The following is a 20241-nucleotide window of genomic DNA, read 5'->3' as shown; positions in this document are numbered from 1 at the left end:
GCCCCTCACCTGCAGCAGGAAGAGAGACCCTCCCCGTGCAAAGCTCCAGTAACTGTGGAATGAGGAAACCTGGTGGTGTCAGGTTCCCTTTGTGCCTCCTGCTCCAGCCAGCAGCTCTGGTTGGTTCAGTGGCAGTGTGGGCAATCACTTCATTGTCAGGCAGGAACCAATTGTTCCTTAATTACTCCTTTAGGTCCTTGGCTGTTGAAATCTGCTCACACTTAGGCTGCCAGGAGAGCAAAATTAACATTCAACAACTGGGCTCTGAAAAAACAAAAGAGGGGAGGGAAGGCAGTTGTGGATTAGAGGAGATTAATCCTTTATCTGAAGGAGGTCTGAAGCCCTCCCTTTTCACCCCAGCAGTTTTCCCAGGACTTTGCTGTTGTCACTTTATTGAACTAATTCCTCTGTGTGCCTTTTTAAGATGCGAGCCTTTGTCCAGGTCTCCTTTACATCAGTCATGCTTAACTCAGCTTCTCACTTTCGTCTCCAAGAGTCCTTTCCCCACCTCCAGCCTGTTCCTGAAGGATACCTATGCTACTGGAGGCTACCAAATCGTCCTCTGCAGCAGCAGGGCTCAGCTTTCCTTGCTGCTGTCAAGTTGTTTCTTACAGAGGCAAGAAAATGCCCTCTACAGAAGCAGTAATTTTGCCCTCTCCTTCTGTAGATCCCTCACCTAGAGAAACTCCTGGGTTGTCTGATTTGTTTCCCAGGAAAAAGAACCGCTCCAGGCAGCCTGCAGGAGGTGTTCTGGTGATCTTCCAGAGGGGGCTGTCAGTAACAGCCCCTTGCACTGCTTTTAGAGTTGTGCAAACCATAGAATTGTTTGATCTGATCACCCAGTCCAGCATCCACCCAGCCCCACCATGGCCACAGGTTTCTGGAGCCCCTCCAAGGATGGGCTCTCCACAACCTCCCTGGGCAGCCTGTGCCAATCCCTGACCACTCTTGCAGCAAGGAAATTTTTCCTTCTCTCCAACCTAACCTTCCCCTGCTCAGGCCATTTGCTCTTCTTCTATCACTTGAGCCTAGGGAGCAGAGCCCAACCCCCAGCTCCCTGCAGCCTCCTTTCAGGGAGCTGTAGAGAGCAATGAGGTCTGCCCTCAGCCTCCTCTTCTCCAGACAGGATGCAGCTCAGTAACACAAAGCCAAGCAGCAAGGAGCTGTGAGGAGCCTGTTTCCAGGTCGAGCTGACCATCAGCACCTTGATCAGGAGCCACTACTGCTTTGTTCTTCCAAAAGAGAAAGAAAAACCAAACCCTAAACCACCTGATAATTAGGCTTGCTGCTAAATGGAGGTTATTTAACTGCATCTCTTAGCAGTTGTGTTTCTGCAACAGAAACCTCCAACCCCTAGAGCACCTCTGTCCCCCTAATGATCTTGCTGTTTGCTACATGTGTGATTACTTCTTCTAAGGCTTCATTTTCTGGGAGACCAGAATGTCCCTGGCAATCCTCCAAACAGGGATGGGATTGCAAAATCATTGTCAATAGGAGGAAGATGATGTCCTCTATATGTGTGTCAGTGAGATTAGCTTATTTAGGGCTTGAAATGAATATTTATTGTGAAGACTAACGCATGAAGGTTAAAAGTCAGCTGAAACTGAGACTGGGAGATCATTTTACAGAAATAATTAAAAAAAAACACAGCACATCATGAGAAACTAGGAAAACCCGACCTGATTGCACTGAACAAATGCTTCTAAGTTAGGAAAGAAACCAATTCAGTCTGCCTTTTGTGAGCTTCACTGAGCTCTGGAGATGTTCCTGCTTAGGACCCCTCTTCAGTGTTAGGTGACATTTCCTCCACAGGAATAGGAATCATAGAATCACAGAATGCTCTGGGTTGGGACCTCCACAGCTCATCCAGTCCAATCCCTGCAGGCAGCAGGGACATCCTCAACACAGAATCACAGAATGCTCTGGGTTGGGACCTCCACAGCTCATCCAGTCCAATCCCTGCAGGCAGCAGGGACATCCTCAACACAGAATCACAGAATGGTCTGGGTTGGGACCTCCTCAGCTCATCCAGTCCAATCCCTGCAGGCAGCAGGGACATCCTCAACACAGAATCACAGAATGCTCTGGGTTGGGACCTCCACAGCTCATCCAGTCCAATCCCTGCAGGCAGCAGGGACATCCTCAACACAGAATCACAGAATGGTCTGGGTTGGGACCTCCTCAGCTCATCCAGTCCAATCCCTGCAGGCAGCAGGGACATCCTCAACACAGAATCACAGAATGCTCTGGGTTGGGACCTCCTCAGCTCATCCAGTCCAATCCCTGCAGGCAGCAGGGACATCCTCAACACAGAATCACAGAATGGTCTGGACTGGGACCGCCACAGCTCATCCAGTCCAACCCTTGCAGGCTGCAGGGACATCTTCCACTGGATTAGGTTTCCCAGAGCCCTGTCCAGCCTCACCTTGAATATATCCAGGGATGGAGCCTCAACCACCTCCCTGGGCAACCTGTTCCAGTGTTCCCTTACCCTCATGGTGCAGAGCTTGTTTGGTCACTCAGGTTTTTCAGAAACAGGGATTTCAAGCCTAGTTTCTGGATGATTTCCTCTTTGCTACGGATTCATAGTGTGAATTCTCCTCTACCCTCCATCTTTCTCCTCTAGCTCCATTCCCAACCAGGGTATCGTTACAGTAAAATACCATAAGAAGGCTCAGAGTGGGATTTGAACTGAAGTATCCTTAGCTGAGGAATTTTTACAGAGAGTTTCTAGCTCTGTGAGTTTTTACATTTAAAGGTTTTTCACTTTAAGGACTCAGAAAATGGATGCAGAGTGATTTTTCTCCCCAGGCTGGTAAGAAGCTAAGGGGAAATGCTGATGGGTTGCTGGGTTTGGTGCCAGCAATCTTGTGTGGCTACACTTTTGATGAGCAGTTTGGTTGTTAGGTTGTTGTTTTTTTCCCCTAGATTTGCTGTCCAGACCATTACTTTGACTTCCTAAAGGTGCAAGTCAAAGTTAACTTGAGTTAATAGCAGCAAGATGAGCCAAGCAGTGCCCTCAAAATCAGATTTTTACAACATTTGGGGATGACTTTAGCTGAATTAAAAACTAAAATGTTTCCAATTTTCTGCTTTCCATAAATTATTTATATCTAAGCTTTATGTAACATTCTTCTGTGATGCTAGAGCAGAAAAAGCAGGCATGAGGCAGGAAAATCAAGCCCAGCACTGCTGCTGAGAACAGAGTGGATGCTTGCATGAGAAACCCATCCATGTGCTGAGTGAATGCTGGCCTGAGTGTGAATTCAAGCAATGATAACAGCAAAAATCCATCTCATTAAAGTGCTTTCTTTGACTGTGGGGCAGATTCACAGCATCAGGGGCACTTCTCTGGAGCCTTGCAGTCAGTGAGGTTTTCAGAAGTCATAGGAATTGTGCTATGGTTTATTAGGAAAATTCTCTCTGTGAAGCTCTGCTCTGCCTTTGGACATCATGCACTCAAACAGCAGCAGCTGAACCATGGATTGACAGAATGGTTTGGTTGGAGGGGAACCTGACCTCATCTAGTTCCTGGACACCTCCCACCAGCCCAGGCTGCTCAAGGCCTCATCCAGCCTGGCCTTGAACACCTCTAGGGAGGGGACATCCACAACCTCCCTGGGCAACCTGTGCCAGTGTCTCTCCATTCTCACTCTCAAGAATTTCTTCCTCATCTCCAGTCTCAATCTGCCCTCTTCCATCTTCAAACCATTGCCCTTCTCCTGTCACTAGCACAAGAGGGCATTTACATTTGTCTGTGATTACTACAAGGCAGCCCTCATGCTAAACCTTTGGAGCCAAACCTGCACTTTGCTCACTGGAGCTGCAACCTTCCTATCCCATTCTGTCGCCTACAGGAAGCCAAGGCAGCTGTGGAGGAGACAAGAGCCCTGAGGAGCAGGATTCACCTCGCAGAAGCTGCCCAGAGGCAGGCTCGTGGCATGGAGCTGGACTATGAAGAAGTGATTGGGCTGCTGGAAGCTGAAATTGTGGAGCTGAAGGCTCAGCTCTCCAAGCAGTGTGGCCACAACAAAGTAAGCGGAGTTGCCATGGCTCCCTCGCGCCTCTCAGCTCTTGTTTGTCATTTTTCTTTTCATCTGCTTTCCTAAAGTAGGTCACTGTTTGTCTTGTATTATTCAGTCACTGGAATGATGTGTGGGGAAAGGGGGAGGGGGAAGGAAGGTGAAGTGTGCGTGAGGCTTCCTTTTATCCAGAGAGCTTGGTGCTGGAAAAAACAGGAGCTGGAGGCATATGTGGGTTATGAGCCAAAGTGGCAACACCTCCAGGGTTAAAGCATGGAGCAGTGGCTGGAAAGACTCTGGGGGTGTGGGGGGGTGCTTTTGTGTTTCAGTCACAATGGCCTTCAGCTTTGTTTGGTGGACAAACAATAACAGAATGGGTTAGGTTGGAAGTGAGCTTAAAGTTCATCCAGTTCCAACCCCACTGCCATGGGCAGGGACACCTCCCACCAGCCCAGGTTGCTCATCCCTCCTGGTCTTGAACACCCTCCAGAGAGGAGGCATCCACAACCTCCCTGGGCAACCTGTGCCAGTGTCTCTGACTCATACTGTAAAGAATTTCTCCCTAATCTCCAGTCTAAATCTCTTATCTTTCAACTCCAAGCTATTGCCTCTCATCCCAACACTCAAGCCCTTGACTGAAGTCTGTCCCCAGCTCTCCTGGAGCCCCCCTTGGGTTCTGGAAGGCTGTTCTAAGATCTCTCTCTCTTCTCCAAACTGAACAGCCCAACTCTCTCAGCCTTGAGCCTCCAGAACTTGCTCTAGTTGGGCACCCAATCTCTGTAGCTGTTTCAGAGTACAAAGGGATGCACAACAGCAATCAATACAAGTGCAGGAGAGAAGCCCTAGGGGGTCATTTCCTGCACAAAGCACCATAATTACTGTGCTGGCCAAAGGGTGGAGAGATTCAAAGGACTGGACTGAGTTTGTTCACATCCTAGCTATTATTTATGGCACCCTGCTGCTGATGCTGTCACTTCCAGGCTGTGATTTTCATCCATTCATGAATCAGTTCCAACTGCCTTCAGTTTCCACCCTCTCACTTCCAGTTTCACTTCACCTTGACATTGGTTGCCCAAATCTGTGGCACTCTGGGAGCTGATTCCTAGCAGCTGAAGCACACCTGCCTCAGGAGCAGCTGTGCTTTCCAGAGGTGTAGGAAAGAGGGTGGCAAACATTTACAGGATTACAGAATGGTAGGGGCTGGAAGGGACCTCCAGAGATCATCCAGTCCAACCCCTCTGCCAGGGCAGGGCACACAGGAACACATCCAGGTGGGGTTGGAAAGTCTTCCACAACCTCTCTGGGCAGACAGCTCCAGGGCTCAGCACCCTTACAGTGACAAAGTTTTCCCTTCTGTTCCTGTGGCACCTCCTCTGCTCCAGCTTGCCTCCAGTGCCCCTTGTGCTGTCCTTGGGCATCAGTGAGCTCCATCCTCCCGACTCTGCCCTTCACACATCCATCTCATTTCATACCCTGTACCTCTCAGAGCCATGGGAGCAAAAGATTCTAATGAAAGCTTTGCAACACCTTGCCCAGGACAGCATCCAGGACCTGAGGAAGAGAGTGACAGTGCTGGACTGCCAGCTGCGGAAATCGGACTCGGCCAGGAAGACCTTCGAGGTGGCTGCTGAAAAGCTGCTCCAGTTCGTAGAGGTGACTTTGCCTTTCATTCCTAGCAAGGTGTTTTGTCTGGGGAAGCTGATGATGTTGTTGTTTCTGAGGAATAAACAAGTGGTTGAGGCCCCATCCCTGGGGACATTCAAGATCAGCCTTGGTGTGGCCCTGAGCAGCCTGCTCTGGCTGGAGGTGTCCCTGCTGGCTGCCAGGGGGTTGGACAAGATGAGCTTTGAGGCTCCCTTCCAACCCCATGCAAGCTGTAAACTGGCCATGGAGTAGCTTGCAGAGATGCTTTCACTGCTGGAAATGGAGGTGGGGTGTGCCTGCAGAGGTCCATGGACAAATGCTCTTTCTCTTTCACCTTACACTAAACAAATGAAGCCCAGCAGAGCATTTTTCCATCTATTTTTTTTCCCAAACTCGTATCAATTTCTATGAAATTCCCCTGAAGGGAAAAAAAGGGCAGAAAAGGTAATAGTTGATAAGGAAATTGGCTACTTGAGATGTTAGGAAAGAAGAAGTGAGTGAAGTCATAATATTTACTCCATTTCCAAGGGTTATGAGGTTGTGATGTTCACTTTCACCCCTCTGGCTGGGACAGGCTGGAATCTGTTTGCCAGTCAAATCCCCCCCCACCCAAACAGAACAGCTAAATGCTTGCATTTAAATCCAGTTAAATCCCAGCATTACATTTTTGACTGTGGTGATTTATGAACTGCTAACTTCTTGACTCTGGCCAACAGGTTGTGCATGAAGTACTTTCAGACACCTCTCCTCCCTCAACTCTTTTAAGGTAATGAATAGATACTGGAGTGGAAATGGCAATGTTCTGCCTTACAAACTCTGCTGCAGTTTCAAAGCCTCCAGAAACTGTCTTGTAGCTATTTTTTTTCCTGGGTTTTGGTTTAATTTTTTTTTCCTTTTTTTTTTTTTTTTTTTTGTACTTCTGGGTTTCATTTCATTGGAAGGGAGGGAATGGCATGAATTATAAATCAGGCTTTCAGGATACAGCTTCATTAAACCCCTCCAGAATTAAATTAAAGCAGTTAGTAATTACATAGCTGTGGTTGTCTGGATGTTTCTGTTAAGTAATTATAACCTGCTAAGGATTAGTTAAAATTGCAGGGAGCCTTACCAGCAGGTTAGAAGTGATTTATTTTTTAACTTTTTTAGATTATCCCAAGGCATTTTGCATCATCATCAGTCCAGTGGAATATAAATGAATTGATCAGATGCATACCCATCTGACTCTTAGTGCTTTTCTTGTTTAAAGGAAGTACCCAGGAATATTCAGAGAGTCACAGAAGGGCTCAGGTTGGGAGGGACCTCAGAGCTCATCTCCTCCAAGCTCCCTACCAGGCCCAGGGACACCTCTCAGCTGGTCAAGACTTCATCCAGCCTGGCCTTGAACACCCCCAGGCAGGAGGCAGCCTCCCTGGGCAGCCTGTGCCAGAGTTGTACTGAAGGACTTCTTCCCCAGCTCCACTCTAACCCTGCTCTGCCTCAGCTTCAAACCATTCCTCCTTGTCCTGTCTCCAGACAACCTCAGGAAAAGTCCTCTGCAGCCTTCCTGTAGCCTTCCAGCCTTCAGGTCCTGGCAGGCAGCTCTGAGATTTCCCTGGAGGCAGGATTGGAGGTGAGGTGTGAGCAGAGCAGAACCAAGGGGCAGAATCCCCTCTCTTGCCCTGCCACCCACACTCCTCTGGCTGCAGCCCAGCACACAGCTGCCTGCTGGGCTGTAGGAGGGCACTGCTGGCTCCTGGGGAGCATTCAGCAAGTTTTAGAGCAGCCTTTGGTCCTTCAGAATATCAGAGAGGTTGTGCCTCTCTATCCCAGAGAGCATTCCATGAAGATTCATGGAACAATAAAGTCATTTGGTCTGTGCCCTGCCATCAGTCAGTAAAGCTCTCAGGCAAATCCAGTGAAGTTGGCTGGAAGCTGAGCTCTCAAAACCCTGCAGGATCTGATCAGCAGCTGTTGCATAGCTGTCTGTGTGCTAATCACCACCAGTTCAATGCAGTTCCCACTGGCCCTGCACAGGAGTGCTGCTGCGTGCTTTGGGCTGCTGCACGCTTTGTGAAGCCTGGGGACTCCATGTCAATAAAGCACAGAGCTAAGGTGACAAACTGAGTCACCAACAGTGTTGGAGATGAGAATTGGGTCCCTTGCAGTGTCCCTTCCTATAAGCAATTTTCATATTGGCTTTTAGGTGAGTCACCTTCCTGCCACCCACTGAATTCTTGCCACCAGGTTTGGAGACATAGAAGTTGTTCGACCTGAACTTCCTTCAAGCCTTGGCCGTACAGACAGGACTGCTGCTAGGGGATCTCAACAGTGTGAAACTGTTTTGGTCATACAGTGAGACCAAAACTGAGCTAGAAAATGCAGGTTTAGCTTATTTAGAGTGACCATTGCTTTGGTAATCTTACAAGTCAGAGCCCAGCTATAGATGTGGGATGTGGTTTAGCACCAGGGCTTGGCAGAGTTGGAGAAGGGTTGGACTCAAGGATCTTAAAGGACTTTTGCAAGTGAAAGGATTCAGTGGATCCATGAAGTGACCACTACTGCTTTTCCTTCCCTCAGTGACAGGAGAAGCACCCTGCCTGCTAGAGCCCTGCTGGCACGGCTGGGGAGGGCTGGACCCACTCTCACAGCAGCTCTTGCAGCAGAAGCCAGAGACCTTGCCAAGTCTGTCCGTGCCATCCTGGAAGTGGACTGTGAGTGAGCTGCACCTTGCTGTGCCTGTCTGCCCCTCAGCACTGCTGCTGCCTTCCATCCCAGCTAATTAGCATCTCACTTACTAATTCCTTCAGTAGTCAATGTGGGGGAGGGGTTAAAGAATCCTGAGCTGAGGTTCTGTTTGGACTGGGGGCTGAGGGGTCAGAGTCCAGTGTCTTTCAGGATGGCGAAGGCCTACAGACACAGGACAAGGGCCAACTCTGACCCTTACCCACTTCACCCCTCCCATGGTGAGTACCTTCTCCTACAGCTGGACTCTTCTCATCTGGTGCTTTGGCCACTCCCCTGTAAACCACACAGACCTACATTCCTCTTCCAGGATGAGAAGGATGCATCAGAGTGAACAGAATTCTCCAGACCCTGATCAAATCAGAGCAGGACTGTTTAGGATTTCTAGATGTGAGTTTTGAAGCCCCTGAGGAGCCAAATCCTCTGAGCTTTTCAGTCTGCTCCCAGTTCATTGGCAAAGGAGATAGATGTTTTTATTTAAACTTGGATGTGAACTGCAGGACAAATCATTCATAGCCCCAGGGAAGAGTGCAGGTTCAGTGTCAGCCCAGCCCAGCACACTATAATTACAGATAAAGTTGTCCCAAGGGGTACTTTTTTTTTTTTTTTTTCTGGAAAACTTAGAGTAGAAAACGAACACCAGAGGTGAGGAGTGTGAGGATATCCTGAATCCTGTAAAGCCAGCAGCCTTTCCTGACTGGGATGCTCTGTTTTCATCCTAGGATGTCTCTAAGGTGGTGTTCTGCTGAATTTACATGAGCATGGATCAAAGTGTCTGAGGGAAGATTTCATTGCTGTAGGGAGAGAATGCAGCCTGCAGTTTGCTGGGGAGGGAACTTGGATGTCCTCAGGTCCTTCACCCAGACCTGCTCGCACTGCTGACGGCCAGCCCAGCTCAGCAGCAGAGGCTGTGGGATCCTGCATGCAGGTGGCACGATGAGAGGCAGCTGTGGCTTGGGGGCAGATCCTGGTGCAGCCCAGCAGAATGGTTGTGTGTTTTGGTGGGATTCACAGATTGCACTGGTTTGGAAGGGACCCTCAAGGCTCCTCCAACTCCCCTGCAGGCAGCAGGGACACCTCCAGCTAGAGCAGGCTGCCCAGGGACACAGCAAGGCTGATCTTGAGTGTCCCCAGGGATGGAGCCTCAAACACATCCCTGGGCAGCCTGCTCCTGGCCTGCAAGGGACCTTGAAGCTCATCCAGTCCCAACCCCCTGCCATGGGCATGGACACCTCCCACCAGCCCAGCTTGCTCAAGGCCTCATCCAGCCTGGCCTGGAACACCTCCAGGGAGGGGACATCCACAGCCTCCCTGAGCAACCTCTGCCAGTGTCTCCCCACCCTCACTGCAAAGAATTTCTCCCTAATTTCCAGTCTCAATCTGCCCTCCTTAAACTTCAATCTATGCACCAAATCTTCCATTTATGCAACAGTTATTTATTCCATCACTCTGAGGAGAAGAAAGCAAAATAAGAAGATTTAAAAAAATTGTTCAGAAGTGTCCAGAATGTTGGAATTGGAGTTGCTGGTGGAAGTGAAAAGAGTTACCAGTGGCCAGGGGAGTTGAAAATTGCTTATCCACCAGGAAGGATGGCAGAGTTCTGTCAGGTTGAGATGTTTCTGTCACACTGCACAGGAAATCATGCAAGGAAAACTTTGAGTTCTAAACATGGCTGAGTCGTGCCCTGTGCTTGTTTCAGGCAGAACAGGTCAGATACATGTTAGGAAGCTCTGGAGCCCCATCAGGGGCCCATTTTATGAACTTGAGAGTTAAAAATAGGTCTGCAGAGCAGGATTTAAAGAGTGAACGTCATCCTTCTGAGTTCATTCTGATTTGGAGAGTATTACAGATAGATTTGGGCTCTGGTGAGCTTGTGTGTGAGATTAAAGCTTTAAACCTCACTGCTTTCTCTCTCAGGAAAAAAAAAATCAGTAGTGGAGGCAGGGTAACTATTTAATAGCATTGGGTCTGCAGTCCTCTGGGTTCTCACCAGGGTATTCCCCATGTGCTCTTCAGTCTTCTTGCAGAGGGGCTCTGAGCTGTGTAGTATTTCATAAATACCCTGCAGCAGACACAAGCCTGGGAGACAGCACAGTGCAGGCTGCAGGCTTCCCTTCCTCCTGGAGCTGTGCCACAGCTTGGTCCCCTGCTAGTGCATTCTTAGAGAACTGGAGATCACAGAATGGTTTGGGTTGGAAGGGACCTCCAAAGCCCTTCAAGTCCAACTCCCCTGCAGCCAGCAGGGACATCCTCCTCTAGATCAGGTTGCCAGAGCCCTGTCCAGCCTCACCTTGAATATCTCCAGGGATGGAGCCCTAACCACCTCCCTGGGCAACCTCTTCCACTTTCTCCTCTAGCTCCATTCCCAACCAGGATAATGATATTTTTGAGACTGCCAAGTGGAGAAAAATGCACAGCTGGGCAACCCCCATGGTGCAGTTTACCTCTAAACAGAACTTCCCTCTCATCATTTGCTTCATTTCCTACAACATGAAATAGAGGAGCCCTAACCAAAATACCTCTTGGGTTCCCTTAATCCCTGTGAATCAAAGTCAGGGTGTAAAGACTCAGATCATCCTTCCAAAGTCAGCTTCTTGCCTTGTTGGAGATCACCCCTGACAGCCAGGTCAAAGTGACCTCTCTATGAATCAGCCACCCCGAGGTGTCCTCTTCCTCCCCAGCAGCCTGACCCTGCCTGAGGGAAGGAAGGGCTTGAGGGAAGCTGAGTGAGAATCCCCAAGCACAGGTTGCTGTGTGGTGGTGCTGCAGATTGCTTTGCAGGCTGAGTGGCAGCTCTGTGAAGCCAGCTTGGGGATTCTCCAAGTGAGTCTCAGTGCTGCTTCTCAGTACAGCAAAAGGCAACTCTTTCCCAGTGCTTACCACTGCAGGATCCTCAAGATGCAAACAAGGAAATAATAACCAGAATAATCAAGCCCATCCCTTGAAAGATTCCTCCTTCATCTTCTGAAGAGCTATTTTTAGGAGCTCAGTCCTGAGAGGCCTTTCTGCTTTTTTGAATACAAGCATCTCCTGAAGACATAAAATTACTTTTCATCATCCCAGGGATAATAAAGCCTCAGTGAAAGAACTGCAGCCTTTAAAAGTAGTTGAACTGCAACCTTTAAAAGTAGTTGCTGGCTGCACTTAGCTGCCCATATGGTGCAAACCATGCTCCAAAGAATGGAGAAAGCATTTTCCCCCTTTTCTATTACAAAATCAGAAAAGAAATTCACTTGGTAATGGCCAAAATCTGATTAACCCCAGGACAGACTATGCTCCTCATGAAAGAGAAGGCAGAAATGGGCACTGGCATAATGCAGCTTGACTGCTAATTTCCTTACTCTGATACTTCTATCCCCCCCAAAACACAACCTTGCTCTTGGTGCTGTAATCCCACTCATCAGTACCCATGAAAGTGCTCTGCAGCCTGCTGCCCTGCTCAGCAGGAGCTCCAGCAGCACTTCCTGAGCTGCTTTCTCCCATCTTTTTCCTTTGACCTGTGGCAGTCATGCTGAAGATCACTAAGATGATCCCCATGTTAACAGAGCTTCCAAAATCCCTTCTCACCTTGCTGGTAGTGCTCTTGCCAGGCACTGCTCATTTGCTCATGCAGATCCTACAGGCAGAGGTTGAGCTGCTCAGGGTTTATTCATTTTCTTTCTGTGCTCCCTGTGGAAAGGTGGCAGTGGAAACTGCTGGTGGTCAGCACCCAGCAGTGTTTCTTCTCATGATGCTTGAGCTGTTTTTGACTTTTAAACCACACATCTCAGGCACTAAAAGCTGAAATATGGAATCTATCCATAAATCTGCCCTGCTCAAGCTCCCATCCATTCCCTCTCATCTATCACTACAAGCCCTTGGCAGAAGTCCCTCCCCAGCTTTCATGCAGGCCCCCTTCAGGTCCTACAAGGCTGCTCTAAGGTCTCCCCAGAGCCTTCACACCCCATTTTATTTCACACAGCTGATCCAGTTGGTCTCAAGCTCTTACACAGTTCTAATCCTGTTTTTCAGAGGCATCTCAAAGAAATGTCTGTTTACAAATGGGGTTTAGATCCCAAATGATCCCTGAACTCCCCTCCCTTGGACCAAACCCATGGTCTGCTGAATGCCAGGGGAGGGATGGCCTTGCTTTCACCCACCAGGTATTGCTGTGGGACTCCACTTGTTTCATCTGATGCCTGAAAATCAGAACCTGACAGTCACTAGGTACAAGCAGGGGAGCTTGATAAAAAGGTGACCTTAATAAGGCTGCAATGATCAAATCAAAATGATCTTGAAAGCATCAGCTATGGCCAAGCTGCCAGCTGATGTGCTGGTGAGTGACCCTGGGTGCTGTTCCCAAAGCTCCACAGCAAGGAGAGGACACTGCCTGGAACCTGTTCTGAGGACAGTTCCTGAACATGACCTAGATTTCAGAGCTCTGTTGTTGCTGCTAGAAAAGCAATTTCTTCTCTCTCCATTCACTTACCTGTAATGAGCGAATGTGAGTCAGCTTCTGAACAGGCACTGTCTGTACTGACTTCCAAATCAAAACATTTTAATCATGGAAAACAAGTCAGTGATATGATGATGCCTCCAATGCAGATGAGCTGCCAAGATTAGTGCGGCCTCATTAGGTTAATTTCTAGCCCCAGACTTCATTAAAGGGCAGAACCTCTTGGAGCCCCTGGGCTGCTTTGGTTCATGCTGTGACCCCAGGATGAACAAATGAATTGACTTTGTGCCTCTTCCCATGCAGGTTGTACTTGCTCTTGGTAACCATGGAGACTGAAGCCAAAACTCTCCAGAATCAGCAATTTCACTGGATGGGAAATACTTCCTCAAGTGTCCCTCTGCTGATTTCTGTTGAGATAATGCTTAGGGGTTTTGGTGTGTTAATTCTTAATTACAATGTGATGTTGGGACAGAAAGGGGGAGGAAAAAAATCATCCCACATGTTGTAGCATGGCGATGCAGATGGCTCACAGAAATACAGGGGAGGCAGGAATTGAACTCTGAAGTCTCAGTCCCAGAGCAGTGTCTCAAGCTCAAGGCTGTCAGCCCTCTTTGGGTTTGCAAGCTCAGTTCAGACACTGTCAGGTGGGCAGAGGTGGGCAACCTTTACAAGGGCTTGGAGTGATAGCATGAGAGGCAATGGATTGAAGTTTGAGGAGGGCAGACTGAGACTGGAGATGAGGAAGAAATTCTTTGCACTGAGGGTGAGGAGACACTGGCACAGATTGCCCAGGGAGGCTGTGGATGTCCCCTCCCTGGAGGTGCTCAAGGCCAGGCTGGATGAGACCTTGAGCATCCTGGGCTGGTGAGAGGTGTCCCTGCCCATGGCAGGGGGTTGGAACTGGATGAGCTATAAGGTTCCTTGCAACCCAAACCATTCTATTAACTATGAACCCCCAGCCTCTCAGTGGGTATTTGCCTGCACACCAGCCAGGGAACCTCTCTCTCATCATTTTGGGTACCACAAAATCAAGCCCCCAGCCCAGTATGGAGCTGAGCCCAAGGAGCTGGGTGCCCCTTTGTGCAGTTCATGCTGGCTGCACAACTCTGAGCTGAGAGAGAGAGAGCTGGATGGGGGCAGGAGGGATGCTCAGGCCTTAGTTTGGAATGGCAGTGCCTGCTGAAGCTGTCAGTGCTCATCTGGTCTCACAGGGCTGCTTCTGCTTCTCTGGCAGCTCCTTCAGCTGTCACACATTTTCACTTCTTTTCAGTAGGTAGGAGTGAGAAGCTGAGGGCTAGCAGAGCTCCTCAGGCATGTATGGTGCACAAGTGGCATCATTTAGCTGGGGAGAGGCAGAGGGAAAGCTGATTGCCAAGGACGGTGGAGGAAGCTTTTCAAAAGGCAGTTGTAAGGAGAGTATGCAGGAGGAAAAGAGCATTGCTGGGTGCAGACCTGAACGAGGCACCAGGGGTGGGTGAGGCTCACACCAGGTCTGTTGCCCCTGGCCATAAAGGATGTGGATCATGAGCTGGGAGTGAAGGATGGGGAGGTTGCCTTGCAACAGTGGTTCTGTTTGAGTCCTCTGCAGCTCAGGTCAAACATGGGACATGGTTTAATGGCCATAGGAGTGTTGGTGAGTGGACTCGATGATCCTGAAGGTCTTTTCCAAACAGAGCAATTCCATGATTCTATGGAAACAAAATGTGCTAATACAGGCAGGTGGTGGATTTCTTTCCCTTCTGACAAATAGGGACCTGTGTCTGTGCTGCTTTCTAAGAACCTTTTGCTTGATTCTCACAATGTGCTGGCTCTAAAATCACAACCTCCTGCAAACAACCCCTTCCTTTGGTTCAGCTGTGGCTACAGTGGGCTTTGTACAGGCTGAAAGGAGCTCTGTGGCAACAAGTTTTGGCAATTCCTGCTTCAAAAGGACCAGAGCTTCCCTTTGGCCTGTGCTGGGTGTGAGGGGAGCTCTGCAGAGAGCAGCTCTGCGTCTCTCAGCTGGAGCAGGTTCACACCAGCTCCCTGTACAGTTTGATTTCATCAGCAGTGCAGAGAGGATCTTGCTTAGCAAGAAAGGCCTCTCCTGCAACCCTCCTGCTTTTGGCATCTCAGACAATTTGTGCCCAGTTCTAATTCTGGAAAGTCATTTGAATTCCTCCCCAATGAGTGCTTGCTAATTAAAGTTCTGTTCAACAATGGCATGCGTCAGCCAGCAGCATGAGCTGACAGTGATGGGGGTGGGTGGAGAGCACAATAGGAGGTGACAGGAGAAGCTGCTCCACTGAGGAGAGGAGGAGATGGATGGATTCTGGAGCAGAGGCATCAGGGGAGCACGAGAGCAGGGCAGCTGGGGGGAGAAAGAACTGCTTTAGAGCTGGGCCAGACAGCAAAGGCTTCCAGACTTGGTCCCAGTCGCCTGGTCCTGGTGGGGAGTGCCCTGAGAGCAGAGGGTTGTAACTCTGGAGTAAGAAGCTGCTATCACCTGGGAGACTGAGCTCCCTGGGGCTGTTTAGTCTTGAGAAGAGAAGACTGAGAGGGGATCTGATCAATGTCTATAAACATGTGAGGGGTGGGTGGCAGGAGGAGGGGGCCAGGCTCTTTTTGGTGGTACACAGCGATGGGACAAGGACCAATGGGTTCCAACCAGAACGTGGAAGGTTTCAGCTCCACATGAGGAGAAACTTCTTTGGAGTGAGGGTGACAGAGCCCTGGAACAGGCTCCCCAGGGGGATTGTGGAGTCTCCTTCTCTGGAGACTTTCCAAACCCACCTGGCTTCATTCCTGTGCAGACTATCCTAGGTGATCCTGCTCTGGCAGGGGGGTTGGACCTGATGATCCCTGGAGGTCCCTTCCAACCTCTGATATACTGTGAGATTGTGATCCCAGATCCTCCTTCACCAGCTGGAAGTGGATTGTACCAGTTCAGGACTAGAATGTTCTCAAGAGAGTGCTTGCTTCTAGGAATGGAACTTCTTTTTTCCACCCCAGCCTACATGCTTTTGAGGAGAATTCCTCACGTATCCCAGAATGGCCTAGGCTGGAAGAGACCTTGCAACTCATCTAATGCAACCCCCTTGCCATAAGCCATTTCCCTGCAGTTTCTAACAAAGCACAGGTCTCCTGTCTGACCTTGAGCACTGCCAGATTTCTAGGTGTGGGGTGGAAGCCTCCTAAAGGAATCATTGTTGGTAGTAGTTGAATTCCTTCCAGGTCAGCATTTCCAGGAATGCAGCCTTAGCTTTCTGTGTGCTGCAAGATGTTCCCAGCTCCCATCAGCAGCTGGGGCAGCTGCTCAGGTGCCAGCCTGTGACAGGAGCTCCTGGCATCAGCTTTCTGTGGTATCTCAGGGCTAAGAGGAGAGGCTTACCCAAAAGCTGATGGGCTTGTGTTGGTTGCTGGTGGCTTATTTGCCTTCCTTCCTCTTTACCTTCTCTACCTTTTCTCCCAGCAGTCTGTGTCCCCTCCAGGGTGCCTTCAAACAGCTGCTGTCTGGTGAGGCAGGCAGCTGGGAGCTGCCTTGGCTGTGCTCTTTCCAAACTGGGATGTTTTCACAGCAGTGTTGCTGTGAGGTGTGTGCTGCAGGCTCCTGTGGCCTCTGCCATCTCTCTGCAACCAGTGGTTCACCTTGGATTGCCATCAGCTAAGCAGGAGGAAGGATTTTCTTGCCCTTGTTAAGTGTGTTGTGCTTGTTTTGTACTGTAGCTGCTAACCTCCTGCCTGGATGAAAATGAGCATCAGCTAGGCTGCTTCCTTCTCATTTTAATCACAGTCCAGATTGCTTGGATCCTGCAGGACCCAAAGCTTTAGTTGAGAGTAGAATGTTAATCTTTATTTGAAAAAAAAAAAAAAGTAGATGTAATTTTGGGGTTTGTTGTATTTCCAATATCCAGCTTCTGAAAAGGGCCATTTCTCAAAGAGGGAGGCTGATTCCTCCTCCTCCTTCCTGGAGGCACAGAGCAGCAGCCTCCTTGCTGGGAGGGCTGCAGCACTCTGGCAGTTCTGAAGAACTCCAGTGCACACACTGGGCAGGATGTGTCCTGAAGCACAGAATGGTAGGGTTGGAAGGGACCTCCAGAGATCATCCAGTCCAGCCCCCTACCAGGGCAGGGCACACAGAACACAGCCAGGTGGGCTTGGAAAGGCTCCAGAGAAGGATACTCCACAACCTCTCTGGGCAGCCTGTTCCAGGGCTCAGCACCCTCACACCTCTGTCCCTGCCCATGGCAGGGAGGTTGGAACTGGATGACCTTTGAGGTCCCTTCCCACCCAACCCCTTCTACCATTCTATGATCCATACTTTGTGAAGGCTCAGGACAATTTTGCCTGCCCTAGGGCTCCATTTCCTCTCTGCTTTCTCTGCTGTTAATTCACAGCAGTGGTTCTCAACAGCAGGCACCTTGCAGTCACCAGGGGCAGTGCCCTGCTGCTGCACACGAGCTCCAGCAGCCCTGGTACCTGTGCAGCAGCTGCTGGGTCACCTGGGGTGCATTGCATAGCCTGACAGAGATCCCCTTTGCATTAACCCTATTTTAGTGCAGCCACTCAGCACAGATCAGCAGTGGGTTTTGAGGAGCTTGGGCCAATGTGCACTCTCCCAGGGGACTCCTTACCCTGCTTGGTGCTTTCACCTGCCTCCATTTCTTTTGCACCTGCAGTGACTTTTGCAGAGTTACCTCTTTCTTTACCTTGCCAAAGATAAATAATCACAACTGTTTGGCTAGCCAGGAGCTCTGTCTTTGCTGCTGAAAGGAAATGGGTTTAGGATATTGTAGATCTGTCTTTTTTTTTTTTTTTTTCTGTTCTTAAGGTGCTAGATGCAGACAGCTGCAGCCAAGATACATTATTTATGGAGTTTCATCAAAGACTGTAGCAATTCACAGAAGAAATGATAAATATGTAGAAATCCTAAGACTGATGGAGTTTATATAGGCTAAATCCTGTCTCTTTCAGACCTGATTTCTGACTGAGCTCCTTTACTCCAGGTAAGAGCTTAGCAGCCTCTCAAAGCAAGTCCTAGGACAGGCAACAAAGTTGCCCCTGGAGGGTGTGAAAAAACAAAGAACTAGGAAGTAGATCAACTTATGAATGATTCATGGAGAAAGGGAGCGGGGAGGAAGGGAAGATGATGTCTAGGGAAATGCAGTTCAAAGCATGAGAGCCTCCTGGCTGCCATGGGAGATGCCAAGAGACAGAAGTACCAATCCAGCACTGAAGGAAAGGAGTAAAGGGAACAGCAGTGGAAAAACAAGTAGAGAGGGAGTGAAAATGTGGAAGAGAGGCATTGAAACCCTATAGGGGTAGGTGGGACTTGGAAGCAGATAAAGCATGGATAGGATACTCAATGCAGTGCACACAAAGCCAGGAAGCAAAGGGAGCTGGGGGGGATCTCCAGAGGCTCACTGGGAGGTGACAAAGGTAGTCAGCGGGTTTTTAAAGCTTAGTTTTTCCTGGACAAGCAAAGAAAAGAGAGCATCAGTTCCCAGTGCTGCCTCTATGCCCTCCTCCAGTCAGAAGGGGAACCAAATGCATTCATTTTAGTGCAATTGCTGGTGAGCAGAGTGGGACTCTGCCTGCTGGGTAAGGCAGGGGATCCCTGTGAGCACAGAGCAGGTGCTGAGGCCCTTGCTCACCCTCAGCTGAGCACAGCCTCTGCCACTGGGTTGGGGTTGGCAGGCTGCATGCAGGCCAGGGCAGCTGGAAGCTGTTGGAGGGTGAATCCTATTGCCATGCACATCATTAGGAAACATCCATGTGGAATAAAGGTCCCATCTTTTCTGGGAGAGGAAGGGAGAACTTGTGACCATGCCTAGCATCTTTATTACCTCAGACATCCTTTCCCTCCTTCCTTCCTAGGAGTCAGAGCCTGAAAACCATTACAGAGCAGCTACCTTGCACTTAAAACCCACCTGGAATTTAAAAGCTACCTTGTCTTTAAAAACTGCTCTGTGTTACCTCCCTTGCACTTAAGCTGTGGGTTATCTCTCTCAGAGGCTGTAGGTGGCATGTTTTGAGGAACAGATTGTCTAGAGCTGTGTGCAACTGAAAATGGAAGGAGCCTGAGCTAAGTGCCTAATAGAGGGGGAAAATGACAGGGGAAAAAAAAAATGAATCCAATGTGCTTTTTGCTCTGCAAGCTGCACTGAGCTGTAATGGTGCAGTTCTACAATTAGCAGTTCCCAGGATCCTGAATTCTGGAGTTTTGGTAGCTTTACTAGGTGCCTACAGGTACAATTCTCTGTGCTTCACTGTGCCAAGCCATGATGCAGTTGCTCTCATGAGCCCTCTTCACCTCTGAGAACTGCAGGTAGCCCTTTCCTGCTTTAAGGAGTAAGGACCACAGTAGAGACAAAGGTGTGATGAGGGCAGGAAAGGAAAGGAGCCTTTGGAGAAGGAAATTCCAGGAAAATAGCTGTGTGATCTGGGGCTGAGGCAGCTCTGAGGGCCCATCACTGTGTGCAGCCCAGCACCCACCCCAGAGCAAGGTCTGTAATCTAAAGCAGCCTCACAGATGGCTCTGAGCTGGGCCTGGAGATCCACAGTGCCCTGAACAAAAGCAGCTGAACACCTCAGGCACTGCAGCACCACCTTTGTGCACTTTGGAGTTTTGGTTTACTTCCAGTCTCCAAAAAGGGAGGGACTCAGGACCTTGCCCCTTCCTCTGTGTAGCTCACAGCAGGGTCACATCCTGGACACCAGGAGCCCTATCCTTCTTTCTCCAGCACTTACAGTCATCAAGGTTGGGAAAGTCTTCTAAGATCATCAAGCCCAACCTTCTGCCCACCACCTCTGTGACCACTCCACCATGTCCCAAAGTGCCATGTCCCACCAGCCCAGGTTGCTCAAGGCCTCATCCAGCATCCACAACCTCCCTGGGAAACCTGTTCCAGTGTCTCCTCACCCTCACTGGAAAGAATTTCTTCCTGATCTCCAGTCTCAATCTGCCCTCCTCAAGCTTCAATCCACTGTCCCTCATCCTATCCCTGCAAGCCCTTGGCCAAAAATCCCTTCCTGGCTTTCTTGTAGGCAGAGGACTTCATCCTGCCCAGGCTTCTGCCTCCTGTAGATGCTGAGGTCTGTATGCAGTGGCTGTAAGAGCAGAGCTGACTTTGGGGTCACTTCACATGGGTGTGAATCACAATCAAGAGCTGAGAGAGTTCCCTGCTGCACTCTGCCTGCCCAGCCCTATCAGCCTCCAGAAAACCAGTGCTAGGAGGCAAAGTATCGCCCTGTGGTTTCTAGCTTGGGAGCACAGCAAATAGTTCTTAGAATTGTTGTTGAGATTGCCTGCTACAAACCCAGGAAGAGCTGATTTTGACTCTTTTAAATTGATTAATCAGAAATGAAGCTTTTGAGTTGTAGTCTGTGGAGGGCATGGTGTGAGGTTGCAGCACTGTAGCTGCCACAATCTTCTCTTGA

At 49.5% G+C, this 20241-nt stretch overlaps 1 protein-coding gene across 1 annotated transcript in view; it reads left to right on the top strand.

The window, feature by feature from the left end:
- Positions 1–20241, top strand: part of STXBP4 (syntaxin binding protein 4) — a 53309-nt gene that overhangs the window by 24247 nt on the left and 8821 nt on the right. The window contains exons 17-20 of the mRNA XM_054393916.1: positions 3858–4034; positions 5559–5675; positions 6383–6432; positions 8223–8356. Coding sequence (XP_054249891.1) covers positions 3858–4034; positions 5559–5675; positions 6383–6432; positions 8223–8356 — 478 coding nt within the window. The remainder of the gene's footprint in view (positions 1–3857; positions 4035–5558; positions 5676–6382; positions 6433–8222; positions 8357–20241) is intronic.

The sequence above is a fragment of the Indicator indicator genome, chromosome 29 (genome assembly GCF_027791375.1).
Source record: "Indicator indicator isolate 239-I01 chromosome 29, UM_Iind_1.1, whole genome shotgun sequence".
In the NCBI taxonomy this organism is placed as follows: Eukaryota; Metazoa; Chordata; class Aves; order Piciformes; family Indicatoridae; genus Indicator; species Indicator indicator.
The sequence above is the reverse complement of the archived record's forward strand: the minus strand, read 5'-3'. Positions and strand labels throughout refer to the sequence as shown.